The sequence below is a fragment of the Lutra lutra genome, chromosome 12 (genome assembly GCF_902655055.1).
Source record: "Lutra lutra chromosome 12, mLutLut1.2, whole genome shotgun sequence".
Classification (NCBI taxonomy): Eukaryota; Metazoa; Chordata; class Mammalia; order Carnivora; family Mustelidae; genus Lutra; species Lutra lutra.
This window is the reverse complement of record NC_062289.1, coordinates 75620969-75635183: the sequence shown is the minus strand read 5'-3', so window position 1 is coordinate 75635183 and position 14215 is coordinate 75620969. Positions and strand designations below refer to the sequence as shown.

The 14215-nt window shown below is 44.0% G+C and overlaps 1 protein-coding gene across 1 annotated transcript in view; it reads left to right on the top strand.

Moving 5' to 3' along the window:
- The first annotated feature begins 5 nt into the window (after positions 1-5).
- SRRD (SRR1 domain containing) overlaps positions 6-14215 on the top strand; it is a 15116-nt gene continuing 906 nt past the window's right edge. The window contains exons 1-6 of the mRNA XM_047696541.1: positions 6-183; positions 9629-9669; positions 11048-11310; positions 11411-11509; positions 13198-13352; positions 13990-14035. Of these exons, the coding sequence (XP_047552497.1) occupies positions 23-183; positions 9629-9669; positions 11048-11310; positions 11411-11509; positions 13198-13352; positions 13990-14035 (765 nt within the window). The 5' untranslated portion in view covers positions 6-22. The remainder of the gene's footprint in view (positions 184-9628; positions 9670-11047; positions 11311-11410; positions 11510-13197; positions 13353-13989; positions 14036-14215) is intronic.

Here is a 14215-nt window from a genome sequence, read left to right as displayed (position 1 = left end):
GCGCCCGTGACGTCAGAGGGTCATGGCGTCCACGGCGTTGGAACCCTGGCAGGCTGCGGCTCCGCGAAGGAAAAGACGGTCTGCGGAGCGGCGACAGCGGGGCAGGGAGGTGGCCCTGCGGGACCTGGAGGCCCAGCCTGAGGTGGACTGCGGAGTCGTGCTTCGTCGCATCCGGGAGGCAGGGTGAGTGCGGGCTGGGCCCTGGGACCGAGCCTCAGTCTCGGCATCTGTAAAGTGGGCAGAACCTCAAACCCTTAGGGTTATTGTGCGGATTTAATGGAGGGAGCAGCTTATTACAGACTGAATTGTAGTAAAGGTTGTTGTTCCTTTTATTGCACTTCCATCTCCGTGACCTTGGGCAAGATATGTAATCTCTCTGTCTCAGTTTTTTCATCTGAGAGACGAACCTGAAAACAGTACCTATATAGGCTTGTTTTGACGATTTAGTGAATTAGTTAACGTAACCCATTTGGAAAGTAAATGCATAAACCACGGTGCCTGGTGCGGGGTAAGCGTAGTACCAGCGTATGGGATTAATACTATACTAGATGGTTATTATTATTGCTAGCGCTGGGGAAGGAACACCAACGTGATTACCATCTTCTTGATTATCATTAGTTAATTGAGGAGCTGCTGTGTTGTGTGCCTGCCACTGGCTTAAGCATTTTACACACTTTACTAGTTTGAGTATCTCGGTCAGCTAGGATCCTGAGAGGGCTGAGTCTTAGAGACACAGATAATGTTTGGAACCAGATTTCAAGTCCTTGTCTCTGCGGCTCCAGAACGGTGCTACAAAGCTCTCCATTATTAGGGCTTATCCCAATCCCTCATGCCTCCATGCTTTGCTGTGCACCTTATGGCTTAGAACAGTGCCTAACACAGAGGAATGAATGTTACCTATTTTTGTTATTATTGTTGTCTTTATTCATTTGCAGTCCTTTAAGGACGCAGTAAGTAACAGTATTTGTTAGTTATTCAGATCAGCAGCTGAAGGACCATCCCAATGGAGAGAAATTAGACCAATTTTATGTTCTCCTCTCCCCCAGAATTAGGGTCAAGAGACAGGGATGACTCAGAGGTTAACAATGAATTAAAGAAGTTGGCTGCCCAGCCGACTGAGCCTGAGTAGAAAGCAGCAGTGACTTTGTAGGAACTTAAAAGATATCTGTGTAATGGAACATGCCCACAGATTTGGAAAACCTGTAAGGCACTTTCCATACACCCTGCATTGTTATTCTTCCTCAGCTTCTTCAGTATCCCCAGTAACTCCCTGCTTCTTCCTGTATCCCAAAGTGTGATGCAGTGCCCAGTGCTGTAAGTAGAGAGGAGCCCAGCACCTTACATGCTGTTCTGTGCATGCACTCACCAGTTTACAAAGCTCTCCCTTAGCCTCTGTGAGGAACGTGAGGGCAGCCTCCCGCACAGATTTTTGCAGTACTGTGTACTTTCTGAGTCCCCTGAACAATGGCGTATGGCTTATCAGTTTAAATACAGTTTTGTTTTACAAAACTTTCTTCTTATGATAACTTTTAAGATTACTCTCTTAGCAACTTCCAAGTTTGCAATACAGTGTTATTAACTATAATCGCCATGTTATACATTACACCCTGTGACTTACTTATTTAATCCCTGTATGTTTGTACCTTTGGATCCCTGGCACCCATTTAACACCCATCCCCCTGTATCTTTAAGCTCAGTTTTTTTTAGATGCCATATAAAAGTGATGTCACACACTATTTGTCTTTGACTTATTTCACTTAGTATCATGACCTCAGGGTCCATCCATGTTGTTGCGAATGGAAAGATTTTGTTCTTTCTCCTTTTTTATTTTATTTTATTTATTTATTTGACAGACAGAGATCACAAGTAGGCAGAGAGGCAGGCAGAGAGTGGGGGAAGCAGGCTCCCCGCTGAGCAGAGAGCCCGATGCGGGGCTTGATCCCAGGACCCTGAGACCATGACCTGAGCCGAAGGCAGAGGCTTTAACCCACTGAGCCACCCAGGCGCCCAATTTTGTTCTTTATTATGGCTGAATAGTATTTCACTTTATATTCGTAAATCACATCTTCTTTTTTTTTTTTTTTTTTAAAGATTTTTATTTATTGGACAGACAGAGATCACAAGTAGGCAGAGAGGCAGGCAGAGAGAGAGGAAGGGAAGCAGGCTCTCTGCTGAGCAGAGAGCCCGATTCGGGGCTCGATCCCAGGACCCTGAGATCATGACCCGAGCCGAAGGCAGAGGCTTTAACCCACTGAGCCACCCAGGTGCCCCTCACATCTTCTTTATCGATTCATCCCTCCATAGACATGTAGGTTGTCTTCATATCTTAGCTATTATAAATAATGCTGCAATGAACATGGGGGTTCATATATCTTTTCAAATAGGTGTTTTTGTTTTCTTTGGATAAATGGCCAGAAGAGAAATTGCTGGATTATAGGGTAGTTCTATTTTTAATTTTTCAAGGAGCCTGCATATTGTTTTCCACAGTGGTTGCACCTACTTGCATCCTCACCAACCCTGCACCAGGGTTCCCTTTCCTCCGCATCCTTGCTAACATCTGTGATTTCTCCTCTTTTTGATACTAACCCTTCTAACCAGTGTGAAGTGATATCTCATTGTTGTTTTGATTTGCATTTCCCTGATGATTAATGATGTTGAACATCGTTTCACGTACCTGTTGGTTCTCTGTATGTCTTCCCTGGATAATGTCCATTTGGGTAATCTTCCCACTTTTTAATCACATTGTTTTTTGTTGTTAATTGAGTTGTATGAGTTCTTTATATATATTGGATATTAATCTTTTATAAGATACATGCTTTACAAATCTTTTCTCAGAGGCGGTAGGTTGCCTGTTTCTTTTTTGGCGATTTTCCTTGCTGGGCAGGAGCTTTTTGGTTTGATGTAGTTTCACTTATTTATTTTTGCTTTTGTTGCCTTGGCTTTTGGAGTGTGATCCAAAAAAATCATTACCAGGACCCACGTCAAGCAGCTTTTCCCTTATGTTTTATGCTAAGAGTTTTATGGTTTCAGGTCTTATATTCAAGTCTTTAATCCATTTTGAGATAATTTTTGTGTATAATGTAAGACACGTGGTGCGGTTTCGTTCTTTCGCATGTGGCTGCCCGGTTATCCCAGCAATGTTTATTAAAGAGATTGTTCTTTTCCCTTTGTATATTCTTGGCTCCTTTGTCATGAGATGCTGGACCATAGATGTGTGGGTTTACTTCTGAGCGCTCTCTTCTGTTCTGGTGATCTGCGTGTCTATCGTTAAGCCAGTATGCCAGCAATCACTATAGCTTTGTAATAGAGTTTGAAATCTGGGGGCATGATGCCTCCAGCTTTGTTCTTTCTTAAGATTGCTTTGGCTATTCGGTCTTTTGTGGTCCCATACAAACTTTAAAGATTCTCTGTCTTATGTTAGTGAAAAATGTCATTGGAATTTTTTTTTTTTTTTGGTCATTGGAATTTTGATAGAAATTGCATTGAATCTCTAGATGGCTTTGGGTAGTATAGACAGTTTAACGTTATGAATTATTCTAATCCATGAGCATGGAATGTCTTTCCATTTACTTGTGTTATCTTCAGTTTCTTTTCTTAATGTCTTGTAGTTTTCAGTATATAGGCTTTCACCTCCTTGGTTAAATTTTATCTCCATTAAGTATCTTGGGTTTTTTGATGCAGTTATGAATGTGATTTTTTTAAATTTATTTTTCTGATAGTTTCTTATCAGTGTATAAAAATGCAACAGATTTTTATGTACTTTTTATCCTGCAACTTTACTGAATTCATTTATTTTAATAGTTTTTTGGTGTTGTCTTTAGGGTTTTCTATATGTAATATGTCATCTGAAAATAGTGACCTTTATTTCTTCCTTTCCAATTTGGATGTCTTTTATTTATTTATTTTTCTTGTGTGATTGGTCTGGCTAGGATTTCCAGTATTCCAGTTGACCCTTGGCCAACATGGGTTTGAACTGTGTGGTCCGCTTAATACATGGGTTTGTTTGTTTGTTTGTTTGTTTTTGTTTTGTTTTGTTTTGTTTTGTTTTTTTGAGTAAATACAGACTTTGCTTTAACTGTATTGTCCTTTCGGATTTTCTTTTCTTATTTCTTTTCAAATTTTTGTTTAAATTCTAGTTAGTTAACATACAGGGCAATATTGGTTTCAGGAGAATTGAGTGATTCATCACATACAAACACCCAGTGCTCATCATAACATGTGCCTTCCTTATCCCCATCACCCATCTAGTCCATTCCCCTCTCACCTTCCCTCTATCTACCATTTGTTTTCTTATCATTAAGAGTCTCATTAAGTGACCTCTATCTCACTTAATTTTAAAAACTATTCTTAAAAAAAGTTTAAAAATAAAAGCTAAGAGTAAATATTCATATTATCCTCAGAGTTTGGGAAACACAGGCACAAAAGAGGTTAAGTGGGGACGCCTGGGTGGCCCACTCAGTTAAGCATCTCCTTCTGGCTCAAGTCATAATCCCAGAGTCCTGGGATGGAGCCCCTTGTAGGGCTCCCTGCTCAGCGGGGGGTCTGCTCCCTCTGCTTCTCCCTCTCCCGTTATCCCTCCCCCTGCTTGTGATCACTCTCTCTTGCTCCCTGTCTCTCAAATAAATAAATAAAATTTTTAAAAAGTCACTTGCTTAACATCATAGTAAATATTAGAACCTGATACAGACCTGAGTGTGTGACTGAAGTCTGTGTTCTCTCTTTTTTATATTTACCAAATACATACATAACCCTCAGAATATTGTAGATTATGTTACTTTAGCCTTTCTCAAAACACTGAGCATCAGAAGATGCTATAATTCCGGGCTCCTGGCTGGCTCTGTTAGTGGAGCATGTGACTCTTGATCTCAGGGTTCTGAGTTTGATCCACATTGGGGGTACAACTTACTTAATTAAAAAAAAAAAGATGCTGTAATTGGGTTTATTTTCTTTTTCCTTTTGACCCCTTCAGCCATTTCTCCCACTTCCAACCCCCTACCTCTGGCAGTCACCTATCTGTTCTGTGAGCTCAGTTTTTTGTTTTGTTTGGTTTAAGGTTCCACATGTAAGTGATTTCTAGTATTTGTCTTTCTCTCTGGCCTGTTTTACTCAGCATAATGCCTTCAAGATCTACCAATGCAAATGGAAAGATTTCATCCTTTATTATGGCTGAGTAGGATTCCACTGTGTGTATTGACCACAGTTTCGTTATCCATTCATCTGCTGGTGGCATTTAGGTTGTTTCTTTATTTTCACTGTTGTAAATAATCCTGCAGTGTACACAGGGGTGAATATATCTTCTTGAGTTCGTGTTTTCATTTCCTTCAGGTACTCAGAAGGGGAATTGCTGGATCCTATGGTAGTTCTATTTTTAATTTTTTTGAGGATCTTCTGTACTGTTTTTCACAGTGGCTACACCAACTTATACTCCCACTAAGAGTGCACAAGGGTTTTTCTCTTCTCCACATCTTCACCAAAGCTTGTATTTCTTGGCTTTTTGTTAATGGCCATTCTAACAGGTGTGAAGTGGTGTCTCATTGTGGTTTTTATTTGCATTTCCCTGATGATTAATGGTGTTGAGCATCTTTTCATATTCAGGTTGACCATCTGTATGTCTTCTTTAGAAAAATGTCTATTTGGATCTGCCCATTTTTAAATTAGATTGCTTGTGGGGGTTTTTTATTTGTTTTTTGCTATTGAGTTGCATGAGTTCTTTCTATTTTGGCTATTAACCCCTTATCAGATACATGATTTGCAAATGTTTTCCCATACAGTAGGTTGCTTTTTGATTTTGCAGATGGTTTCCTTGCTGGTCAGAAGCTTTTTAGTTTGATGTAGTCCCACATGTTTTTTGTTGTTGCTGCTGTTTTTACCTTTGGTATCAGGTTAAAAAGTCACTGCCAAGACCTATGTCAAGTAGCTTTTCCCCTGTGTTTTCTGCTCAGAGTTTTATGGTTTCAGGTCTTATACTCAGGTCTTGAATTCATTTTGAGTTAATTTTTGTGTATGGCGTAAGATAGTGGTGCAGTTTCATTCTTTTGCATGTGGCTGTCTGGTTTTTCCCAGTAGCGCTGATGAAAGAGACTCTTCTCTCCCCCTTGTATATTCTTGGCTCCTTGTCATAAGGTAGTGAACCATAGATATGTGTGTTTGCTTCTGGACTCTCTCTCCTGTTCTGGTAAGCTGCATGTCTGTTTCTATGCCAATATTAGATTGTTTTGATTACTCTAGCTTTGTAATAGACTGAAATCAGCAAGTGTGGTGCCTTTAGCATGCTTCTTCTTTCTCTAGATTGCTCTGGCTATTCGGAGTCTTTTGTGGCGTCATGTAAATTTTTGGATCCTTTGTTCTATTTCTGTGAAAATGCAGTTAGAATTTTGATAGAAATTGCATTGAATCTGTAGATGGTTTGGGGAAGTTTAGACACTTTAACACTATTCTTCTAATCCATGAACAAGGAGTGTTTTTCCATTTATGTATGTTGTCTTCAGTTTCTTTCCTTAACGTCTTATAGTATACAGCCTTTCACCTACTTGAAGTTTATTCCTGGGTATTTTATTATTTTTGGTGCAACTTCAAGTGGGATCATCTTCCTAATTTCTTTTTCTGGTGTTCATTATTAGCGTATGGAAACTCAACACATTTTTGTGTATTGATATTGTATCCTGTACCTTTACTGAATCCATTTATTGGTTTCAACAGTTTTTCAGTGGAGTCTTTAAGGTTTTCCTTATATACTTGTCATCTGTAAATAGTGACCATTTTACTTCTTTATTTTTCTTGCATAACTGTTCTGCCTAGGATTTCTAATACTGTGTTGAATAAAAGTGGCGAGGAAGGATCAGGAAAATTCCTAATCTTAGAGGCTCTTAGAGGAAATAGTAATAGTTGAAACTTTTCACTATTGGATGTGATGTTACCTGTGGGCTTGTCGTATGTGGCCTTTATTATGTTGAAGTATATTCCCGCTATACCAACTCTGTTGAGAATTTTTATCATAAATGGATATTAAATTTTGTCAAAATCTTTCTCTGCATCTCTCAAGATGATCACATGATTTTTAATCTTCATTTTGTCTTTTTTTTTTTTAACTTTTAAAAAAGATTTTATTTATTCGAGAGAGACAGCCAGCACGAGCCAGGGGGAGGGACAGTGGGAGAGGGAGAAACAGGCCCCCTACTGAGCAGGGAGCCCAAAGCAGGGCCCAATTCCAGAACCCCAGGATCATGACATGACCCGAGTCAAAGGCAGGCGCCTAACCAACTGAGGCACCCAGGCACTGCTGTTCTTCATTTTGTTAAAATGATGTATCACCTTGATTGATGTGCACGTGTGAACCATCTTTGCATTTCTGGAAATCCCACTTGATCATGGTGTATGATCCTTTCAGCATATTTGTGAATTTGGTTTGCTAGTATTTTGTTGAACATTTTTGCATCTATGTTCGTCAGGGATATTGGCCTGTAATTTTCTTTTCTTGGGGTGTCATTGTCTGGTTTTGGTATCAGGGTAATGTTGGCTTCAGCAAATGAGTTTGCAAGATTTCGCTTCTGTTTTTTGGAAAAGTTTTAGAAGGATTGGTATGATTTGTTCCCTGAATGGTAGAATTCACCATTAAAAGCATCTGGTCTTGGGTACCTGGGTGCCTCAGTTGGGTTAAGCCTCTGCCTTCAGCTCAGGTCATGATCTCAGGGTTCTGGGATCAAGCCCCGCATTGGGCTCTTTGCTCAGCAGGGAGTCTGCTTCACCCCACCCCCTTCTTCCTGCCTCTCTGCCTACTTGTGATCTGTCAAATAAATAAAATCTTAAAAAAAAAAAAATCTGGTCTTGGAACTTGTTTTTTTGGGAGGTTTTAAATTGCTGATATGATGAGCACTGGGTGCTTTATATAAGTGTTGAATCACTAAATTCTGTTCCTGAAACTAATATTATACTGCCTATGTAAACTGGCTAGGATTCATTCATTCATTCATTCATTCATATGAGAGAGAGAGAGAGACAGCACGAACAGGAGGGGCAGAGGGAGAGGAGGAGAGAGAGAGTCTCAAGCAGACTCCATGCTGAGCTTGGACCCTGACTCAGGTCTCATGACCCTGAGCCGAAACCAAGTGTTAGACGCTCAACCACCTGAGCCACCCAGGCACCCCAACTAACTAGAATTTAAATAAAAACTTGAAACATAAAAATAAATATATTGCTGATTGAGTTTGTCCAAATTGTTGCTGTGTGCTGTTCACAGCAGTCCGTTGTGCCTTTGTATTTTTGTGGTGTCATAACATCTCCTCCATCATTTCTGATTTTAAGTCCCCTCTTTTTTTTTCTTGGTGTGTTTAGCTAAAGCTTTTTCAATTTGTATGTGTGTGTGTGTGTGTGTGTGTGTTTTGGTGGTGTTTACATTTATTTATTTGAGAGAGAGAGAGCACGTGCACACAGTGGGAGAAGCAGAGCGGGAGAGAGAATCCCTAGCTGACTTCACATTGAGTGCAGAGTCTGACACCGGGTGCTGTCTCAAGACCCTGAGATCATGACCTGAGCCAAGAACAGCACTTAGGCACTTAACCAACTGAGCCAGCCACACAGGCACCCTGATCGTTTCTCTTTTTTTTGTCCCTCTTTCATTTATTTGTGTTCTGATCTTTGTTATTGCCCTCCTTTTACTGGCTTTGGGCTTAGTTTGTTCTTTTTCTAGATCACAAGGTGTCACGATGGGGCATGCATTTGTGAATTCTCTTGCTTCTCGAGGCAGGCCTGTATCACTGTAAACTTCCCTCTTAGAACCACTTTTGCTGCGTCTCACAAATGGTGGTATGTTTTTAAACAGCGCTGAATTCTGTTTTGTCTGATTATAGCTCTTCCAGCTCTGTCTTGATTCCCACTTGCACAGAACATCTTTTCTGTCCCTTCACTTTTGGTCTATGTTGTCCTTATGTCCAAAGTGAGTCTTTTGTGGACGGCACGTGGATGGGTATTGTGTTTTCAGCCACTGTATGTCTTTCGATCGGACAGTTCATGGAGTTTGTTTCAGATCACATCACTTTTGACTGTGTTCTGCTTCAGGTTTGCATAAGCCAGTTGACTTGAACAAAGAAAGCCCAGACACTGGATTCGTGTCTCCTTTCACTTTCACCTTGGAATTATTTATAATTATTATTTATAATAACAAAGACATATTTGAGTCCCCACTGTGTGCAAAGCCCGATGCTCTGTGTTGACCCATTTGCTCCCTTCTGCAAGCCTGCTCAGTAGGGATGGTTCTTTCCCACATTCTAGAGGCCAGGAAACGAAAGCTCAGAGAGGTGCACTCTGTGCATCTAGCAACTGTATGGAGCTCGGTGTCTGTGCTCAGCCATGGTGTGGACCGAGGAGGATACAAAAGAGACCCAGAGGGGTCCTTGGGAATCGGGATGTCCTCTGGCAAGCCTTCTGTCCTCTCAACACCGGCCTACTGGTCTGCTCTGGACATGCTCACTGTGGATCCTCCTCCGGCCACTCCAGGGCCGCGCTGGCTGCTCTGGGAGCGCTGTGTGGGAGAGCACTCCATCCCTGCATCCAGGTCGTGGTCAGGAGAAGGGTCCCCGAGGGGGCAGCCTGGAGAAGGTTGGGGAATGACCATGCCTTTTTCTTTTAATAGGAAGGACCTGCTTCTGTCTGATTTCTGGAGTCTGGCACTAGGTGGGTACCAGCTGGCCAAGGCTGGGGGTGGAAGGTGTGGGAGGAGGGCCTGAATGTGGGCAAAGAAAGGAGTCCAGTCCATATTTGGTGCTGTTTTTCTTCACAGAGCTGGGTTCTAATTCTGACTTCCTGCTCACAGCCGTGTGTCTTGGCACTTACTAGCCCTGACCCTCCGTTTCTATGTCTGTGAAAGGGAAGTGACAGCGTGCATATCCTGTGGTGTAATTTTGGGGATTAAATGAGGCTGTTTGGTTAAGTGGTTAGGACAGTGCTTGCCTGGGCCTGGGGGCGGGCCATCAGCGTCTGCTGCCACTGTCAATTTTGAAATTTACTCTTCATGCACTCTTTGCCTCAACATGGCCACATAGACCTGTTCCTCCCCATGCAGTTGTGACCTGTCCCTAAACAGTCTGTGGCCACGTAAATGTTAATATGGGGAGGGAATGTATAGCCATTAGTATTTTTATTGAGGGACAGTTAGTTTCCTTTGTTTTTTTTTTTTAGTTCTTATGCATAACTGTTCGATGAGCACCTTTTTGTGTAAAACTCTTACCAAATTTAGGATGATCCTCTCAGGACATACTCCCAGAAGTTGACTTACTCAGTGACAGGCAGTGACCAGCTTGATATCTGCTATCAAGTGTTTTCCTAAAAACTTCCACCAGGACTTTCAGCAGCAAGGACTGAAAGAGCCAGTTCTGCCCGCAGCCTTTCCAAGCCGGGGGACTGTTTTTAAGGCAGTTTTGCTAGTAAGTGAAAATCGGCATCTGACTGTGGCATCACAGTTGTTTTGTGTACAGATTTGTTCAAATAAATTCAGTATCAGTATAATAAAATGAGAGACAAGAGAACTCACTGCCATATGAGAAGATTTAAACAGAATATTTTTTGTTAGACTCCAAAAGCCCAGCCTTTTTTTTCTTTGAAGTTTTTACACATTAAATATTCCTATTCCCAGCCTTTTGTAGTGTGATTTTGAGAGCTCTGTTTCTAGGTTCTTTGTTATAATAAAAAAGTAGGTTATTTCAGAGCATAACCCGCATTTACCAGGTACCTCTTAATAAATTAGACACAGTTCACATTAGAATTCTGGGTGGAAACTGTGCCCATAAATGAAGCCTATTTTTTACTGGAAAGTTCTCTGGCGTTGCAGGCTGGGGGGTACACAGGGACCTGGGACAGCCTGTGGTGCTGGTGGGCCTGGCTGTACCTCCCAGGCATGTTGGGGAGTGAGTCCCACGGCCTTCTCCCTGAGAAGCTGAATGAAGCCTTTCCCAACTTGTTCCTTTTCTCCCCGGGTCTGTGGACTTATGTGACGGACTTAGTTCACAGGGTCAGAGCACGCCCTCTGATTGTGTTCAGGGGCCTGCTCTTTCAGAAACCGTCAACAGCTGTCTTAAAAAACATCTGGAACAACTGAAGGTCCCTGAGGGGACTCTTTCGGAAGCCCTTGGAAACCTGCATCTTGACTCCTCGCCAAATGAGTCTGCTGCTGTGACTCCTGGCTTCATCCCAGGGGAGAACCCAGTCCCGGGAACCTGCTGTTGGAAGTGTGTATGTTATGGCATTGGAAACTTTGCCACCTGCGTCATAGCTAGACACCAGCTCACCTTTCTGCTTCTCTTCCTGGAAAAGTGCCAGGTACATCTTTAGATTCTTGTTGATCACTCCATCCCTTGGCCTTGCACACTGTCTGCACACAGATCTTTGGGTTGACAGAACCCATTATCCCCTTCTGCAGATTCCCAGGAGGCACTGCTGGGTGTACGACCCTCTGTTTAGCCAGCTAGAAATTGCAGTTCTGAAGAGCCTTGGTGTGACTGTTCTCAGTGAGAACGAGGTGAGTCTTGGGGAAGGGGAGCAGGAGGGCTGTGTGACTGCTGACCAAAGGGGGCCCCCAGGCTGTGCCCCATGGAGGCACCTGCTCTGCCTTAGCCATCATTCCCTCCTTCCTGCTGCTCATGTGCCTTCCCGGCGCCTGTCACAGGGGACCTGGCAGTGACCCACATCGTGGCCTAGGTGGTGCCCATCACAAAAACATCAAATGGCACAAATGGCATGGACTGAAACCTGTTATATTTGCCAAATTCTGGTGAGAATCCCATGTCCAGGAACCTCTGGTAATTTCCTAAGTTGGTACTTACTGTTGGTGTTAAAAATAAAGGGGTACATAGTATCAGTGCCTCAAAGGAGGGCTTTCTGGTTGGGATTTACCCTGTCTTAGGGGAGATCATAGAAGGGGAGAGTATATCTCTCTTTGCATGGAAGCCCAGTCACACCCATAGCATCTGGCTGGGAGATGTGGGTAGATCTTCTGCCCCGAGGTGAAACTGTGAGATGCAGAGCAAGATCACCTCAGCAGCAGGGCCTGAAGCCAGTGTAGACACACACCCCTGCAAGCCGCTTTGCGTTGCTGGGGGGATTACAGAGAAGTCATTTGACCCCTCTCCATCTTCCAAAATGGCCATCTCATTTATTACAAAGCCCGAAAATCAAGCCCTGCTGAGACAAGAGAATCCTTCACTGATGTTGGTGGGGCCCTGCAACCCTGCCACTCCATTCATGCCGTCTTCTTTTCTGGGTGCCTGCTCTGTGCCAGGCATGGACTTTGGGGGATGCCAGGATAGATGCAGTCCCAGCCTCCAGGGAGCCCAGTGTCCCGTCAAGTTGTGTGGCCTGTAAACAAGTACGTGGTGAGCAGAACAGAGAACAGAGAGGGGAAAGCACTCTGCGCCGCTTGAGGGGCTAGAGGAAGGTTTCCTGGGTTGGCGCTGGGATTGCAGGCCCACCAGGAGTTGGCCGGATGGCCCCAGGCAGGCTTCTGCCTGTTTGTGATGAACAGAAGGGACGAGAGTACAGAGCAGAGAGGCCAGGGCAGGCAGGGCCTGTGTCCCTGCCGTGGGTACGACTGTGGAGCCACAGTCCCCAGGAGGGGCTGTTGTTAACCCCAGCGGACATTTGGAAGGGACTGTGATAGGCATCTGCATAAAGGGACCCAGGAGGCCCAGAGGCTGACCATGCATAGTCCATGGGGATAGTAACTCTTGCTACCCCTCCTGCCCTTGCTGTCACAGACCTAAGAAGCCCCTCTGCTGATCCAGAGCTTTCTGTGTTTGTGGGACACACATCTCTTCAGTAAACACAAGTTCTTTCTGGACCTCATGATTTCCTGACTTTGAGGCCCACTTCATCTGTCCATTTCTGTTAGGCCACACAATAACCTGACTGTTCGCAAAGGAAGGGGTTTGTTTCCTTGTGGTTTCAACTTGTCTCCCTCGCAGTTCCTGGTTTCCTCCAGAGGTGCGGCTGTCACAGACGTAGAAGTCAGTCTAAGGCGTGCGGCCTGGCTTGGTACACAGGTCTGTTGTGAAACACATACAGAAGGGTGGCTGACCTGTGTCCCTCACCCCATGCACTGTGATTACTTTGTGGTGAGAGCGCTCAGCTCTTCACAGACGTGCCCTGTGCCCCTGCCACAACCTCCCGGGAAGAGCGGAGGGGCTCACACTGCACATGCCATCCCCACAGGAAGGCAGACGGAGCGTCCACGGTGAGCCCACCATCTTCTACATGCCCCACTGCGGCACAGCCCTGTACAACAACCTTCTGTGCAGTAACTGGTCAGTGGACGCCCTTGCCAAGATGCTCATCATTGGGAACAGCTTCAGAGGACTCGAGGAGAGGTGAGCGCAAGCGCACAGAGGTCCTGTCAGGCTGCGGCGGGAGCTTTCCTGACAGACCTGTGCGCGGGAAACCAGCATGTTAGGGACACCAACCCCGAGTAAAGCTGCAGAGTTAAGGAGGTCTGCTTGCCAAGAATTCCTCCCTTCCCTTAAGGTGCACAAGTGTTTTTAAAAGTGGGAGGGATGCCTGGGTGGCTTAGTTGGTTGGGCATCTACTTTCCTCTCAGGTCATGATCCCGGGGTCCTGGGATCAAGTCCCACATTGGGCTCCTTGCTCGGCAGGAAGCCTGCTTCTCCCTCTGCCTGCTGCTCCCCCTGCTTGTGCTCTTGTGCTTCTTGCTCTCTCTCCAACAAATAAATCAAATCTTAACAAAACCAAAAGTGGTGGAAACCATTTGCTCTCTCAGCTGCACACGCCTTAGGTGTCCACTGTCACTCCTCCCCTCACAAAAGGGGTGGTTGGTTATGGGACATTCATCTTTTCTACGGATTATTAAACTTACTCCACGTTCCCCTCCTTTTTAAAATGTTTGCTATCTTTAAGCTACTTTGCGTTTCTATAATGTCTTAAGTTAGATAAAACCACTCCCATACCTCCTAATCATGCTGGGCTTGTTTTTTTTTTTTTAATTTCCAGATTGCTGGCAAGGATTCTACAGAAAAATTATGCCTACATTGCAAAGGTATTTATGTAAATGAAGGAGCTAGGATGAAAAAGGGTGTGAAACCAGACCATTTCCCTGTTAATTGTGAATTCTGCCTTTGTGTATGTGGGCGGAGCTCATGAGGGGCTCACTGAGGGCACAGTGAAGTTACTGTACTCCATGAGCTTTCTCAGCAGCTCTGTGTTCCAGAAAGCAAGG